General features: G+C 42.7%; 3 protein-coding genes across 4 annotated transcripts; 1 reads left to right on the top strand and 2 right to left on the bottom strand.

Annotated features, from left to right (window-relative positions):
* Positions 1 to 1360: 1360 nt before the first annotated feature.
* On the bottom strand, positions 1361 to 3028 carry LOC126784503 (uncharacterized). Its single transcript, XM_050509966.1, has 2 exons — positions 2654 to 3028; positions 1361 to 1830 (listed from the first exon to the last, which is right to left on the bottom strand). The coding sequence occupies exons 1-2, from the start codon at positions 2831 to 2833 to the stop codon at positions 1657 to 1659; spliced, it is 354 nt and encodes a 117-aa protein (XP_050365923.1). The 5' UTR covers positions 2834 to 3028; the 3' UTR covers positions 1361 to 1656.
* A 561-nt stretch (positions 3029 to 3589) lies between these two features.
* Positions 3590 to 6041, top strand: LOC126785473 (pentatricopeptide repeat-containing protein At2g03880, mitochondrial). Its single transcript, XM_050511172.1, has one exon. The coding sequence runs from the start codon at positions 3611 to 3613 to the stop codon at positions 5519 to 5521; it is 1911 nt and encodes a 636-aa protein (XP_050367129.1). The 5' UTR covers positions 3590 to 3610; the 3' UTR covers positions 5522 to 6041.
* A 20-nt stretch (positions 6042 to 6061) lies between these two features.
* LOC126783302 (uncharacterized) lies at positions 6062 to 8574 on the bottom strand. 2 transcript variants are annotated; one of them, XM_050508748.1, is made up of 5 exons: positions 7967 to 8574; positions 7633 to 7895; positions 6974 to 7111; positions 6495 to 6743; positions 6062 to 6360 (listed from the first exon to the last, which is right to left on the bottom strand). In XM_050508748.1, exons 1-5 carry the CDS (start codon positions 8541 to 8543, stop codon positions 6250 to 6252), a joined length of 1338 nt encoding a protein of 445 aa, XP_050364705.1. In that variant the 5' UTR covers positions 8544 to 8574; the 3' UTR covers positions 6062 to 6249. The 2 variants fall into 2 exon arrangements, with proteins under 2 accessions (XP_050364705.1, XP_050364704.1); XM_050508747.1 differs by having other exon boundaries at positions 6063 to 6360; positions 6495 to 6734.
* Between the last annotated feature and the right edge of the window lie 6920 nt (positions 8575 to 15494).

The raw sequence follows: 15494 nt of genomic DNA on the forward strand, positions 1-15494 counted from the left end.
CGACTTGAAAATCCTTATATTCAATATATATAAAATAAGATCTATTTGGAAAATTGTCATTTTAAATATATTGAACGGGAACTAGCTCAGCATTTTCATTAACCTTTTTATAAACATGACTATAGAGAAGCGAATTTTGCGGCGGATACAATAGCCAATCTTGGACACTCGGTTAATGCTGGAAGTTGGTCACATATTGCTCGTAGCACATTTTCTACAATTGTTGTTTTTGATCTTTTAAATTCTGGAATTTGCAGAAGTTTTTCTTTCTTCACAAATAATTCGAGTTTGACAAAGAAAAAGCCCACAAAGAGTTTACGGTGGAAATATGAAATAACAACATGATTTGGTACGAGTAGTTTGCAATTGTGGTCAGCCTAAATGGTAAGAAGCTGAGAATTATGTTGGTATGATCAACCTTAGATTTGAATGAGGGATCAATAATTTCCATGACTCTAATGACATGAGAAACTGAATGAGGAGGTGTTAGGCACATCTACAGCTCTTAAACCAGAGTATAGAGGAGTTGGACACATCTTTTTCATTACCTCAACCTATATTTTCCAGCCGAAACACATACTAGGAGACAGAGGAACATATGAAGAGTCACTTAATATTATAAAGAAAATTAATATGGAGACCATTTACACGCATTCAATGATTCAATATTATTGTAGACAATCGCTATTGCAAAATACACATTTCGTAGCTCAATAACCAAGAGTATCTTATTTGTATAGACTATAGAATGAGTTGTTAGTTTCACAATTATACTCTCGTATCTTTATATATAAAAAAAATAAAAAAAATAAAAGAGAGATGTTGCATACTCAATAACGCAATTTGGGAATTTCCCCAAGCTTCTTTGGGCAGAACTTGCATTCATACCAGAGGTTGTCTTCAATTATGGTGACCAAGTATAGTATTGACACCAAAGGCAAATATAGAAGTAGTATTAACAATATATAAAAAAATTAATAATACCATACTTTAATTGTTTTGTTTCTTGATAAAAAAAAATTAATTGTTTTAGCCATCAATTTGATGGGTTATCACATGGTTATCGGTTAGGTTGATTTTCACATGCATAACATTGAACCTTTGGGGGAAAAACTCATAAGCAATTAAACAATGCAATATTGCTTCAATCTCAACACTCCAACTGAATCCCAGTGAACTTACGCAGACGATTCATTTCCATGCACTTAGTCATAACATTTACTATATTGCAACAAATAATTTCCATGCACTCTAGTCATAATGTTTACTATATATTTCAACAAATCACACTATGTATGAGTATAATTACTTCAAAAAATGGTACAGTATGAGCAAAATACATGTTGAATCCAGAAATGTGTCAAGTAATCTTTTAGCACAAAAAGAATCCGAACTACAGTACTTCACCGTCTTCTAGAATCATGACTAAAAACTAATTTGTTTTCGAGCACGCAAAAAGCTGCTCACCCTTTTCAATCAAAACAAATGACATGACTTTGGGCAATGCTTGCAATTATATGCCTGGATATACAAGAATTGGAGAGATTTCATACAAAGAATGAAATTTGTGAAATTCCCAAGCAAGTACAACTTCTAATAACCCAAGCTGAGGATTAGCTGTGTTTTTTTTTCCTTTCATCCTGCTTTCTAATGCAATCATTTTTTTGCCTTGGCAAACCTAAGACAGCGATACTTCTCACCGCTTACAGTGATTTCAAGAGCTCCATCTTGGTTATCTTGATTTGATGCAGTTCCCATCAGAACACTTTTCTCTTTCTCAAGGTTTTCCTTCTCTATTTTCAGCCTTGCTTCTTGTCTGGCAATTTCTGCCTGAAAGAAAATAATGTTTATGAGGCCTAAACAGAAACAATATTGCAGCAGACATTTTGCTAAACAACGGTAATTAAGTGATTACATGGATGAACACAACCACACATATACCTTGGCTGAATTTCCTGAGAAGTAGTCTAGACTCTAAAGTCTAAACTGATACAATAAGTCGATAACCATATCTATGAAAATCGCAACCACTACACAGCTTGTAAGAGAAAATGTAATGGCCATGAACTTCAGTGCGACCAAAAATCCAGGTACGGAATTTAGCAATACGTGTTTAGTGGTTCATTATAAGTCAATAAGAAGCTTTTGCGGTGACTATCTCTCAATTTCTATTCTATGTAGCTTCGTCTCAAAAGAAAAGAAAAAACACAGCTCACTCCATTTCATCATTGGTCAGCTAACAAAATATAACTAGGCATCGGGAGCAACTAGACCATACTTGGTAAAGCAGCAGTATTTGTCAAGTGTTCAATACTTCCTTAAGATCCACTGAGATAAGGCACAAATTTTTGGTTCAATATATCTCTAATTTTTATGTAGCTTTATCCCCAGACTAACACACAGCTGGTCATTGTTGTCGAAAGAAATATAAGCGTCGAGAAAATAAAAACCCAGTTTGATGTGAGCCTGGCAAGATTGAAGCCACCATAACCTTTACATTGGTGTCGCAATAACAACTATATGGGGCTACAGCTCTCATAGAAATTGAACAAAAAGCAGAGAAATTGACAGTGCAAAACGAAAAGAGAAGATAACAGCGAAGAACCCAAATTGAAGCAAGTAATGGGATTAAAATTGACAAAAGGGTAATGACCTCACGGCGAGAGAGCTCGGCTTTCCAAGCAGCTTCGCGCTCGGCGACTTCGCGTTCGCGTTCTTCGATGTAGCTCTGCATCTCCCTCTCCTTCATGATTCGGTCTTGGATATCGGCGTCCAGAGCCTCCTTGAGCTCCTGTACGAACTTGTCCACCACCACTTTGATTCTCAGAGACATTTTCTTTTTCTTTTTTGGAATCTCGGACTCACCACAATTCTAATTGAGAAAAAGAAAGGAAACCCTATTAACAGAGTCCTTCACTCAATCGTGAAACATGATTGGTTGCGTTGGTGAGTCGGAATGGAAAAGAGGTGTTCCGACTAGGCGCCGTTTTGCCGAAAGATGGGGGACCTTGCTTTGCTTCCCTGCCACGTCTTTTTTTCTGGACCTCTAAAGAGGACTGGCACGGGGCATTTGGGGCATAGGTTTATATTTCTCTTAAACTTTGTTGTCAAATACATAACTTTGGTCGTGGACAATGTTACAATTAACAAGTTTAAGTGATTACAATTTTATTTATGGGATGCCAACCCAATAATCAATCACTTGGATCAATTATCTCAAACAAGCCTACGGACTCAGGGTCGCCATCATGAATTCTTTTCGTGTCTGAATTTGATTAAGCTTTCTACCAGCACAAGACATTTTGTGTAATATGTTGCTCGTCTCAATTATTGCTATCTACTTTAAACAATTTCACTCGATCAGTGCCCTATCTTTGTTGGAATCAATCTCTTGATTTCACTAAGCCCACCTTATGGCACTCATATCATATGCTATCCTCCTTCCTCCTTTGTGTCATTATGAATTATATATTTATAAATAAATTTCCTTTCTTTATCTTTTCTTCTTTTAAAAAAAAAATCAAACCTTGGAATTCCTCATTCGTGCATCATAAAACAATGTGTTTAAGACTTTAAGTTACACATCTCCAAGTTCTGTGTTCTTGTCCAAATGAGAGCCGTCTCCAAGTTCAAACTCAAACCATGGCCTCCGCCTCCACCCTCACCCTCCCGTCCTTGCTCTCACACCGCCGCCGTCGCAGAATCACACTCTCTGATCCAACATTTCGCTCAATTCTGCTACCAGCGAGACCTCCCCAGAGCCATGACAGCCATGGAAGCTATGCAAAGACGCGGACTTTGGGCCGACTACGTCGTCTACTCCGAGCTCATCAAATGCTGCATGGCCCGTCGAGCCATTCAACCAGGCAGGCTCGTCCACAAGCACGTCTTCTCCAATGGGCGCCACCCACAGACCTTCTTGGTCAACATTCTGGTCAACATGTATGTCAAGTTTTCTCTTTTGGAAGAAGCACAGAAGCTGTTCGATGAAATGCCTGAGAGGAATGTGATTTCCTGGACCACGATGATTTCGGCTTACTGCCGTGCCAAGATGAACAGCAAGGCGTTGGAGGCTTTGGTTATGATGGTTAGGGAAGGTGTGTGGCCGAATAGCTTCACGTACTCTTCGGTTCTGAGGGCCTGCGAGGGCTTGGGGAGTCTCGAGCAGCTGCATTGTAGTATTGTGAAAGCTGGGTTGGAGTCTGATGTGTTTGTTCGGAGTGCGTTGATTGATGTGTACTCGAAATTGGGTGACTTGGGGAATGCGGTGGGTGTTTTCGATGAGATGGTGACTGGGGATGCGGTTGTTTGGAGCTCTATTATTGGCGCGTTTGCGCAGAATAGTGATGGCTATGAAGCGCTGGAGCTTTTCAAGAGGATGAAGAGGGCGGGGTTTGGAGCTGAAGAGGCGACGCTGACGAGTGTTTTGAGAGCATGCACGGTGTTGGCGCTTTTGGAATTGGGGAGACAGGTTCATGTTCATGCCGTGAAGTATGGTCCGGATTTGATTCTGAACAATGCGCTTCTGGATATGTATTGCAAGTGTGGCAGTTTGGAAGATGCTAAGGCTGTTTTTACGAAGATGGTGGAGAAGGATGTTATCTCTTGGAGCACGATGATTGCAGGGTTGGCACAAAATGGTTTCAGCAAAGAGGCGCTGCAGTTGTTTGAGGAGATGAAGGTTTCGGGGACTAAACCAAACTACATCACAGTTGTTGGGGTTCTGTTTTCTTGTAGTCATGCCGGGCTTTTAGAAGAGGGGTGGTACTACTTCCAGAATATGAAGGAGCTCTTTGGGATTGATCCTGGGAGAGAGCACTATGGTTGTGTGATTGATCTTCTTGGAAGGGCTGGGAAGCTTGATGAGGCCGCAAGATTGATTCAAGAAATGAAATGTGAACCAGATGCAGTGACATGGAGGACTTTGCTCGGTGCTTGCAGAGTTCATAGGAATGTTGATCTTGCTACACATGCTGCCAAACAAGTTCTGAGAATGGACCCTGATGATGCCGGAACTTATATCTTATTATCCAATCTATATGCAATATCACAGAGATGGGATGATGTTGCAGAAGTTAGGAAGAGTATGAGAGCCAGAGGAATTACTAAAGAACCAGGGCGCAGTTGGATTGAAGTGAACAAACAGATACATGCTTTTATTATGGGAGATGACTCGCACCCACAAATAGATGAGATCAACAAGCAACTAAGCATGTTGATTGATAAACTCGTGGGAATAGGTTATGTTCCTGATACAAATTTTGTTTTGCAAGATCTTGAGGGAGAACAGAGGGAAGCTTCACTTCAATCGCACAGCGAGAGATTGGCGATTGCATTTGGTTTAATGAACTTGCCCAAGGGAATGACAATTAGGGTCAGGAAAAACCTCAGGATCTGTGGAGACTGTCATGTATTCGCAAAATTTGTAGCAAAGTTGGAGCAGAGAACTATTGTGATACGAGATCCAATTCGGTACCACCATTTTCAAGATGGAGAATGTTCCTGTGGAGATTATTGGTAGAATCGTGACCCCCTATATCAGTTGAAGGTGGGGTGGAGAGTAGCCACCTATCAAAGATGGTGCTCAAATGGACTTATCAAACTTCTGACATGAGATTGGAGCTGATATATGCAATGCCAAGTATGACGGCATTCAGACCTTATTAGCAGATAAATCCAGCGCACTGGCAATCCAGCACCTATGAGCTGCAGATCTTGGATGAGCATGAGTTGTTCTTCAGTCCTAGATTGCGTTGAGATGTCTGAAATCAGCTGCAGAAGGTTGTTCATTAGTGAACATAAAATGGTGGGAGATCATAACTGTTTTTCGTTTTTTCTGAATGGTAACTGCTCTTCTTATGGTTGCCTCAAATTTGAAGTACCAATCATGTAACTTATTCAAGAGAATTCTTGTGATCAAGTGCAAAAAGGTGATAATGAATGCCATTTTTCTGTCATGAGTGAATTGCTAATAGTAACTGATGCATTATGGTCTATGGATTTATGGGGCAGACCATCAAAGCATAGCAGAAACCAAAATACAATGAGGGGTCAATATATATATCACTAAAAACATGTCTATTTACAAGGAATATCAACCAGATTGCAGTAAATAGATAGTTTGCATAGTTAAAGGTGCAACTAGCTTCCCCCTTATTGTTACAGCATTACATTTCTGATCTTCAATTATGTTACAACAATGCAAAACACTATCCTCTCTTCCAAGAAGGATTCAAACATGATTGTCCCCTATAACTCATCTCTCAAGCCCGCTGTCACATGCTCAGCGTAAGATGAATAAGATTTGATAATGGATTCATAAATATTGATTCCTTTCAAGTATTCGTCTTTGTTTAAAAACTGCAACAAGGTGAAAATATGATGGTCAGATTACCAGCTAAATTGGATACTTTTTGTGTAAGGTAACATTTTCCATGCATGAGCAAAAACCACCAAAGAATGTATACACCAAAAAAAAAAACTTAGATATCCACCTCGTTATGGTCATGGAGCAGAATAGGAGTGTTAGCCATAGGAGAGAATCCAATTGCTGGCAAGCCTTGTAGTCGGAAATAGCGAGCATCTGTTGAAGCAGGAAAAATCTCAGGCTTTCCAAGTTTTCCATTAGCTTTTTTTACCGCTTCTTCTAGCAGGGCCCACCAGGGGTTTAAACTATCAGTTGCTGTAAGAACTGGCCTCCCAGATTTATCAAGCACAGAAACTTTCTGCTTGAACTGCCCAAGCTAAGACAATAATTAGAAAAATATAATCATAATGTTTTAACACCTGAAAATGGAAAACTTTCAAATATAATAGGACTGACAACTGGCACCTCACTTGCCAGGCTGAGCTAAACTTGTAAAGCAGATAGTCCAAAATACATTTGAAGTGGTTGTGCGAAATTTAACAGGACATAAGAGCAAGTGTCCACTATCTACTAATTTTTATTTTAAAAGATCAAAGAGCTAATTACCCTAAAGGTCATGTTGCGTGAAGTGGGTGCCCATTCTTCAACAATCCGTTTCTCCAAAGACTCCTGATCAGCGGTAGGGGGTACCCTAATGTCAAACCCTGCTTCCGCTTCAGATGGCTGCAAATTCATGACAAAACCCTAGCACAGGAATATGAGCATTTATCGTCAGAAGGAAAACATTATGACAGGCAGACAGTGGAAAAGAAACATGTTCTTCTAAGATCCCTAGTTGATTTACAGAAACTAATTGTAGTGCTTAATTTTGCCAGTCAGGCTTAACACTCAATGTCTCATGTAACAGTTTAATGTGTCAGAGCCTTATTCCTACCCTAGCATGTAGATCATATCTCTCTACAAACCAAAGACCCTCCTAAGTTTCATCTCACCACTGAAAAGATTGCCAGCACAAGGGCACTAATTACCTCTTCCTTCCATCAATGAAATGTTACCTCTCAACAATAAAGCATAATATGAAGCTGAAATTGTTCTACTCACTTACTGTAGGAGATGAGGTCATTGAAGTAGGACAATGAAGCAGAAAATATGATAAGTAGTATTGCTCCTCAAATATGATATGTAATATCACACTACAAATTAAAAACCGACCACCACAATCACAAACAAAACAACTGAACAAGCTACAAAATGATTCAACTCACCGTCGGACTCTGCGTGCCTGCCTTCAAAAAAGCCATATTAACGGAAACAACCTCCCCTTCGGCCTTCAACCCCGCCTTCACCAAATCAAACTGCGACGCCCGGAACCTCCTCACACTCTCAATGCTCTTCAATATATTCTCCATGGCAGTGTTATCATACAGCTTAGCCCCATGCCCGGGCGCCCCAGTCGCCTTGATGATCAGCCACCACGGACACCTCTCCGCATAAAATGCCCTGTACTCCTCACTCGGTGACGCCAACCCTGTTTCCAACAACAAACAACAATCAGCCCTACACCAAAAAAGAGTGAACTACACTTGTTTAGATACTGACCTTCATCGAGAACTATCCCGACATTTAAGGCTTTGAAGACGTCAGACTCCGCAAACTTCTCAGCGCCGTCGTGGCCGCCAATCTCCTCGTCAGGGACAAAAGACAAGTAAACAGTGCGGAGGGGCTTAAACCCAGAAGCCTGGAGGCGACGAATGGCCTCGAAGTACTGAAGACCGACGCACTTCATGTCCTGGGAGCCTCTGGCGTAGATTCTGCCGTTGGGTTCGAGGCGGGCGGAGAAGGGGTGGTGGGCCCACTTGTGGTGCTCGGCGGGGACGACGTCGGTGTGGGAGTTGAGGAGGATGGAGGGGAGGGAGGGGTCGGAGCCGGGCCATTTGAGGAGGAGGAGGGGCTTGCCGGGGACGAACTCGAGGGTGTGGGAATCGAGGGAGAGAGAGTTGGCTTCGGAGAGGATGAAGTCGGCGGCTTCTTGGTAGAGGGGGTTGGGATGGGCGGTGTTGATTTGGAGGTATTGCTGGAACCTTGAGATTATTGAGTCTTGTTCGTCGGCTGAGATGGGTTTTGGGGAGAGCAGGAGAAGAGAGAGTAGGGAGAGACGGAGGAGGAGGAGCTCCATTTGTTGTCAGGGTGTTGCGTCAGGACTGGGGAGTGAGGAAGGTGGGTGATAATGCATTAGATTCTTGGAGGCTAAGGTGGTGCAGCCCAATAATTTCATGTTGGCCCAAAACGTACATAATTTAGGCATTTTCCGACCGGAGGTGTCTGAACTCTCTCTTATCTACATTATAATGTCACATAATATTGTGCTTATTTGGAGTTCGGCATACAAAATTGTGTGTTTCATGCAACGAGCAACAACATGTTCTCATCCTCGCTTGCTTGAGGACGGGTTCCGATGTAGCTAGTGGATCGTATGGCGTGTGTAGAGACTCTCCGGTGAAATGAGGCGTTGGGATTGGAGGTGATAGTGAAATCAATTATCTAGTTGCATAACCAATTAACCATGCAAGTCCTTGTTGGTGTTTGTTCCAAGTTTGCGACGGGACGGCAATAGCTGGCGGCGGTGCAGATCTGATTTGTAGTGTCCACCTTTTTGGACTTTAGATTTTGGAACAACCGATAGTATATGAATAGTTGTTTTATTGTTTTTTACTTCAAATAAGCGCGCATTTGGTTTCCCTTTGATTGTAATAGTATAGCTTGCATCGAGATGGCATATCATCTCTATTACTTGACCGTTTAATATATTACTTTAGTCATTGGACTCGTTTCATTTTCTTAAAAACAAATAATTAAAAGGTTAAAATAGAGATGTGTCTAAAGTTTCGTAATGGAGTTCACAACGCTCAAAATAACATATGTGAATAATCAAAAATGTAATTCATAAAACAATTTTATTGATGAGAACCTATGGTTTACTCAGCATTGATTAAGTTTCTTTATAACTTCCGCTTCGACTTGGTATCTGGACTAACATAAGTCTGCACATAAAACATAAGACAACCATCAAACATAAGCATATTCCTCATTAGACATAAAAAAATAAAAATAAAAGAGATCCACGAGATGTTTTTAAAAAAAAATCAAATGAACAACTCATACAAAAACAATTGTGAAAGTACATATTTATGTTGGCATTCCTATACAAAGTGATCAGTGCATACGATTCCTTAGTTGGTTGTGTTTTTCTATCTTTAATTCTGATTTTGTTGAATTAGAATTATCTCTTACAATTGTTCTTAAAAAAATTCTAATTTGATTAGGACTTACATGTGCCATAAGGAAATAAACCTAATTTGAATAGGTTATTATGTACTTGATTATATGATTAAATTCCTTTATAAAAGCCGATTATTTGTATTAATATTGGAATTAGATTCCTTAAGTTACTATGTTGATGCGTAAGGAAATAAGTCATATTGTGATGATTGTTTGAGGATGAAATATTTGTATATTATTGAATGATATGGGGGCCTATATATAGGCATTTACAACACCACAATCCCGTAGGATTCGGAGTCCTAATCAACTACGGAGATGCTAATCTATCTCTTAACAGGAAACTTATTAGGCTAAGACACACACAAGGGTAGAATAGTAATTCTCCCGGAACACTCCCCCTTGTGTCGCATGCCTAGGTTGCATGGTGCACACATCGTTGCCTCGGTAAAAACCTTGTCAAGCAAAACAAAAACCTCTTGGGTAAAACAAAAGCTTGATCGAAGGGAAAAAGAGCACAACGCACCAACTACTTAAGGATCTTAACATGTGATGTAGACTCCCCCTAAAGTCTACCAAACTCTAGTGTTCCGATAAACGACGCATGCCAATGCTCTTCACATGTTTCACAAAAGTAGATTTAGGCAAAGACTTGGTGAACAAATCCGCAACATTGGATTCTGAACTCACTTGATTGATCTGAACATTCAAGAACTTCTGTTGTTGAACGTTGTAGAAGAACTTAGGCGAAATATGCTTGGTGTTGTCTCCCTTGATGAAACCTAACTTTGTCTGCTCTATGCAAGCAGCATTATCTTCATAAATGCACGTAGGTTGATCAGTTGTAGAGACTAATCCACAAGAATCACGAATATGGTGAACAAGTGATCGTAGCCAAACACATTCTTTCACTACTTCATGGAGAGCGATGATCTCCGCGTGATTCGAAGAAGTAGCAACAAGAGATTGTTTTGTGGATCTCCAAGATATCGTCGTATTCCCAATGGTAAACACATAACCGGTTTGAGAACGAGCCTTGTGAGGGTCAGAGAGGTACCCTGCGTCGGCATAACCAACTAACAAGTTGTTTGGAGTCTTTGCATCGGGGGAAAGAGCTGCACGGGACCGGTGGCTGCTCTCGGCACCGCGCACGGTATCCACGCCATGGCAGCCGGCGGCATCGCTGCGGCGTACGGCGGCAAGGCCGGGGTCGGCGATGGCGGTGGTGTGGGGAGATACCGTGGCGGTGTTCTCTCTGCAATAGGGGTAGAACAATCCCATGTCAATGGAACCTTTCAAGTATCGAAACAAATGCTTGATTCCATTCCAATGACGTAGCGTAGGTGCGGAGCTAAATCTAGCCAATAAGTTCACTGCGAAAGATATGTCTGGTCTAGTGCATTGAGCAAGATACAATAGTGCCCCAATCGCACTAAGGTATGGAACTTCAAGACCAAGAACGTCTTCATCATCCTCTTTAGGACGGAAGGGATCCTTCTTGATATCTAGACTTCGGACGACCATGGGAGTAGACAATGGACTGCATAGATCCATATTGAAACGTCGAAGCATCTTCTGCGTGTAATTTGACTGATGCACTAAGATGCCGTCGGCCCTATGCACAAGCTCAAGGCCGAGACAGAATTTCGTCCTCCCTAGGTCTTTCATCTCAAATTCCGACTTCAGATAAGACACGGTCTCTTCAATCTCATCAAGAGTACCGATTATGTTCATGTCATCAACGTAGACCGCAACGATGATGAATCCGGAATTTGTCTTTCGTATGAACACGCATGGGCATAGTTCATCATTCTTGTAACCCCTTCTCACCAAGTATTGATGCAACCGATTGTACCACATTCTTCCGGATTGCTTTAACCCGTACAATGAACGACGTAATCTGACTGCATGAGCACTCCGTGGTCTGGAGGCACTTGATGGAGGTAAAGGTAGTCCCTCAGGAGCTTTCATGTATATCTCTGCGTCAAGATCCCCATAGAGATAAGCTGTGACCACATCCATAAGCTGCATGTTTAGTCTTTCGGACACTACCAGACTAATAAGGTAGCGGAAGGTAATGATGTCCATAACAGGAGAATAAGTCTCTTCATAGTCAATACCAGGTCGTTGTGAGAATCCTTGCGCCACGAGTCTTGCCTTATAACGCACGATCTCGTTCATCTCATTACGCTTACGAACGAAGACCCATTTATGTCCAACAGGTTTGACATCTCTTGGAGTCAATTCAACCTTTCCGAAGACTTCTCGCTTCGCTAATGAGTCAAGTTCTGCCTGGATTGCTTCCTTCCACTTCGGCCAATCTGCTCTGCATTCGCATTCAGCTACAGAGCGAGGTTCAACGTCGTCTTCAGATATGATCTCAAGTGCGACGGAATAAGCGAAAACGTCATCAATGCATGTAGTGGCTCGGTTTCGGACCGACTGCTCACTTGTGTAGTTCACTGAGATTTCGTTGTTCTCTGGCATCAAACAAGGTTCCATAGCGTCCCACGAAAACACTTGAGTTGATTCATGGACATAGCTGTAATCAGAGACAACTTCATACGATGGTGATTCATCGTTGATGACGCGCTGTGCCTTAGTCATTCGCTTCTTTCTAGGTTTTGAATCCCTAGAGTTTATCGGTCTCCCCCTTTTTCTTTGAGGAGCCGAGGCCGAAGCTGCTCCATGCCGGGCCATCTCGGCATCGTCGCCACAAGGGGCGCCGGCAACACCACGGCGTACGGTGGTGCCGCCGTCGGCCTCCGTCCCACTGTCAGGGGCGGTGCCAACGTTGCTAGGTCCAGGAGCTTGTCTTCCACGCCCGTATTTCGGGACATCCAACCGTGCCGGTACGTTCGCAGCGGGTATGTTTGATCTCGTCACTTTAGCAATATCTACAAAGCCGTCGGGCATCGAATCCGCGAATTTCTGGAGGTTGATAATGCGTTGCACTTATAACTCACTTTGAGCAGTGCGGGGATCATAATGAGACATAGTGGGGACACACCACGTCAATTCCTGACGTTCATTTGGAATGATAACATTCCCATCTCCCCCTAACGACGGGAAGCATGTCTCATCAAAGTGACAATCTGCAAATCTTGCAGTAAAGAGATCTCCGGTGGTTGGTTCTAAGTAGCGGACAATCGTTGGGGAATTATAGCCAACATAGATACCTAATCGTCTCTGAGGACCCATCTTAGTACGCAGTGGAGGCGTAATAGGCACATAAACGGCGCAACCAAAGATGCGTAAGTGTGAAATATTGGGTTCGTAACCAGTTACCATCTGGTACGCACTAAACGCTTGGTTAGCCGCGGGTCGGAAACGAATAAGTGTCGCTGCATGCAACACTGCATATCCCCACGCAGAGACCGGCAGGTTAGTACCCATAACCATTGCCCGAGCAACAAGCTGAATACGCTTGATGGTAGCCTCTGCTAGACCGTTCTGTGAATGAACATGAGGAACAGGATGTTCAACTTCGATCCCAATAGACATGGAGTAATCATCAAAAGTTTTGGAGGTGAATTCTCCAGCATTATCCAAACGAATGGATTTGATAGGATAATCGGGGTGGTGAGCCCGGAGTTTGATGATCTCAGCTAATAACTTAGCAAATGCAGCATTCCTTGTGGATAGCAAAGCGACGTGTGACCAACGTGTCGATGCATCAACCAATACCATAAAATATCGAAAAGGTCCGCATTCTGGTTGAATAGGTCCACAAATGTCAAAAGAACTCTAAACCGGGTGAATTTTGGACGAGGAAAACGTGGCAGCAGGGGCTGCTGCAATATGCCGGAAGAATCACGAGAAAACGACGAAAAAATCGTCGAAAAACTCGGTGGAAAACCGGCGGCACCTATTGCCGGAAAAACCGGCCGGCGGCTGTCGAAACTGGCCGGTATGTAGGCCGGGACTTCAGGTCCGACAGGGGACGCCGGCAGGAACCGAGTGGCGGTGCCGGAAACGCCGGGAAATGGCCGTAAGACGGCGAATACGCCGGCAAAACGTGCCGGAAACGCCGGAATAGTAACCGGGGCCGGCCAAGGCAAAACGACGTCGTTTTCGACGTTCCGAGGTTCGTTTTCCGAATTTTAAGTTCCAAATTCACAATGTAGTGCTATTGGGGTCCCATGTGACCCAAAAGCGTCCAATTTAAAAACCACGTGAGTTGCACACGTTGATCATCATGCTAAGTGTCGGATAAATAAAATTCTCAAAGAGATCGTCTTGTAAGCAAGAAATGAGAAATTTTATTGAATGCCAATCTTTAATACATCACACATAAACTTCTAATTCCAAAATCAAAAGACTATTACAAAGTCAATGAAAATAACAATGGCGGTCGGCCATAACAATACTTGAATCATAAAGCTAAAGAAGCTAAAATGACTAATCAAAGTGGGGAGTATCCATGGTAGCAACCGGAGGCCTAGCTTTAGAAGCAAGGGGCTCGGGTTTCATGGAGATATGGTGAGTCTCGATCTCATGGTCCTCATCCACATGATTCGATTCGGGTTGTAGAAACTTCTTGTAGGCGGAGTAAGCCTTGATCATCTCTTTGCTAGCGCGACAATCGCGATTAAAGTGCTTGAAGGAGCCACATTTGAAGCATGGAGACTTTCCATTACCGGAAGTGGAGGCATTAGGAGGCGCACGGCCTCCTTGGAGTGTGGGACGGGTACGGCCTCCCCCTGAGGGTGCGGCGCCACCACCATCACGGGTCCATGTATTGGACCGAGGCCGAGATCGGCCTTGTTGCCTCCCACCACGAGAGTTGTTATTTTGGTGTTGATATGGAGCGTTCCTTGATTGATTCTTTTGCTTAGGAGCTTTCCCATAGTTAGCCTGTGGCGTAGAAATTCTTTTAGTGCCAACAGGTCTATTGTTGTTGTTGAGGAGAATCTCAAAATGTCTCTCCTTCTTAGCTAAGAGTGTCATTAAGTCGGCAAAAGACCGGATCTTCCCTTCCTCTACATGAGTGCGGTACGTATGGGCTTGAACCTCATAGTTGATTAGAAACGTGTCCAATGTCTTATTGAGAAGATCTAGGTCGGTCTTGATGACACCAACGGTGCCAAGATCGGATTGCAAGCATAGCATATCCTGATTGAAATCATCCACTCTCTTATAGTCCAATAGACGGATGTTGTCCCATCTAACGGTCAATTCAGGAAGAAGCTTATCATGAACGTTGTTGTACCGCAAGCGTAGTTTGTCCCATAATTATTTAGGATCTTTTACGTTCAAGTATTGCCTCTTGAGAGTTGAATGGATGTGACGTCTCATAAAGATGAGAGTCTGAGTCTTAGCCATGGGTGGGAAATCAGCAGGAGGGTCGGCAAACATGCCTTCAATCCCTCGGCTCTCGAAAGCGAGTTCCATGTCGGAAACCCAGCGGTGGTATTCCTTTCCTTCGAGATCAAGAAGGCCAAATTCCGGTCGAGATGGCGATGACATCTACAAAACGAATACGGAATCGATTAGATTCAAGTATAATAGGAATTAGAAGGGGTGACGTATATGGTCACAAGAAAAATCGATGCAAGCGGCGATACTCATGATCGCACCCAAAACAGCGGTGCACTCAGGCGACCACACGAAAATCGATTAACTTCCCTTTCAAAACAATCGTGACTCCCCCAGGACCGTCACACAGAAAACATCGACCAAGAGGGGAAACCCATCCCTCTATAGTCTCATCGGCGTTATAAGAAAGGCCAGAATTAAGACAAGAAGAAGGCTAATAGCGCCCGATATAATATATCTATACGTTCAAAAGCGGGAACGTTTATGAAAAATTTACCTTAGAGGGTTTGTAGTATACGGGAGTAGCTTC

Source organism: Argentina anserina, chromosome 2 (assembly GCF_933775445.1).
Source record: "Argentina anserina chromosome 2, drPotAnse1.1, whole genome shotgun sequence".
NCBI classification, from domain to species: Eukaryota; Viridiplantae; Streptophyta; class Magnoliopsida; order Rosales; family Rosaceae; genus Argentina; species Argentina anserina.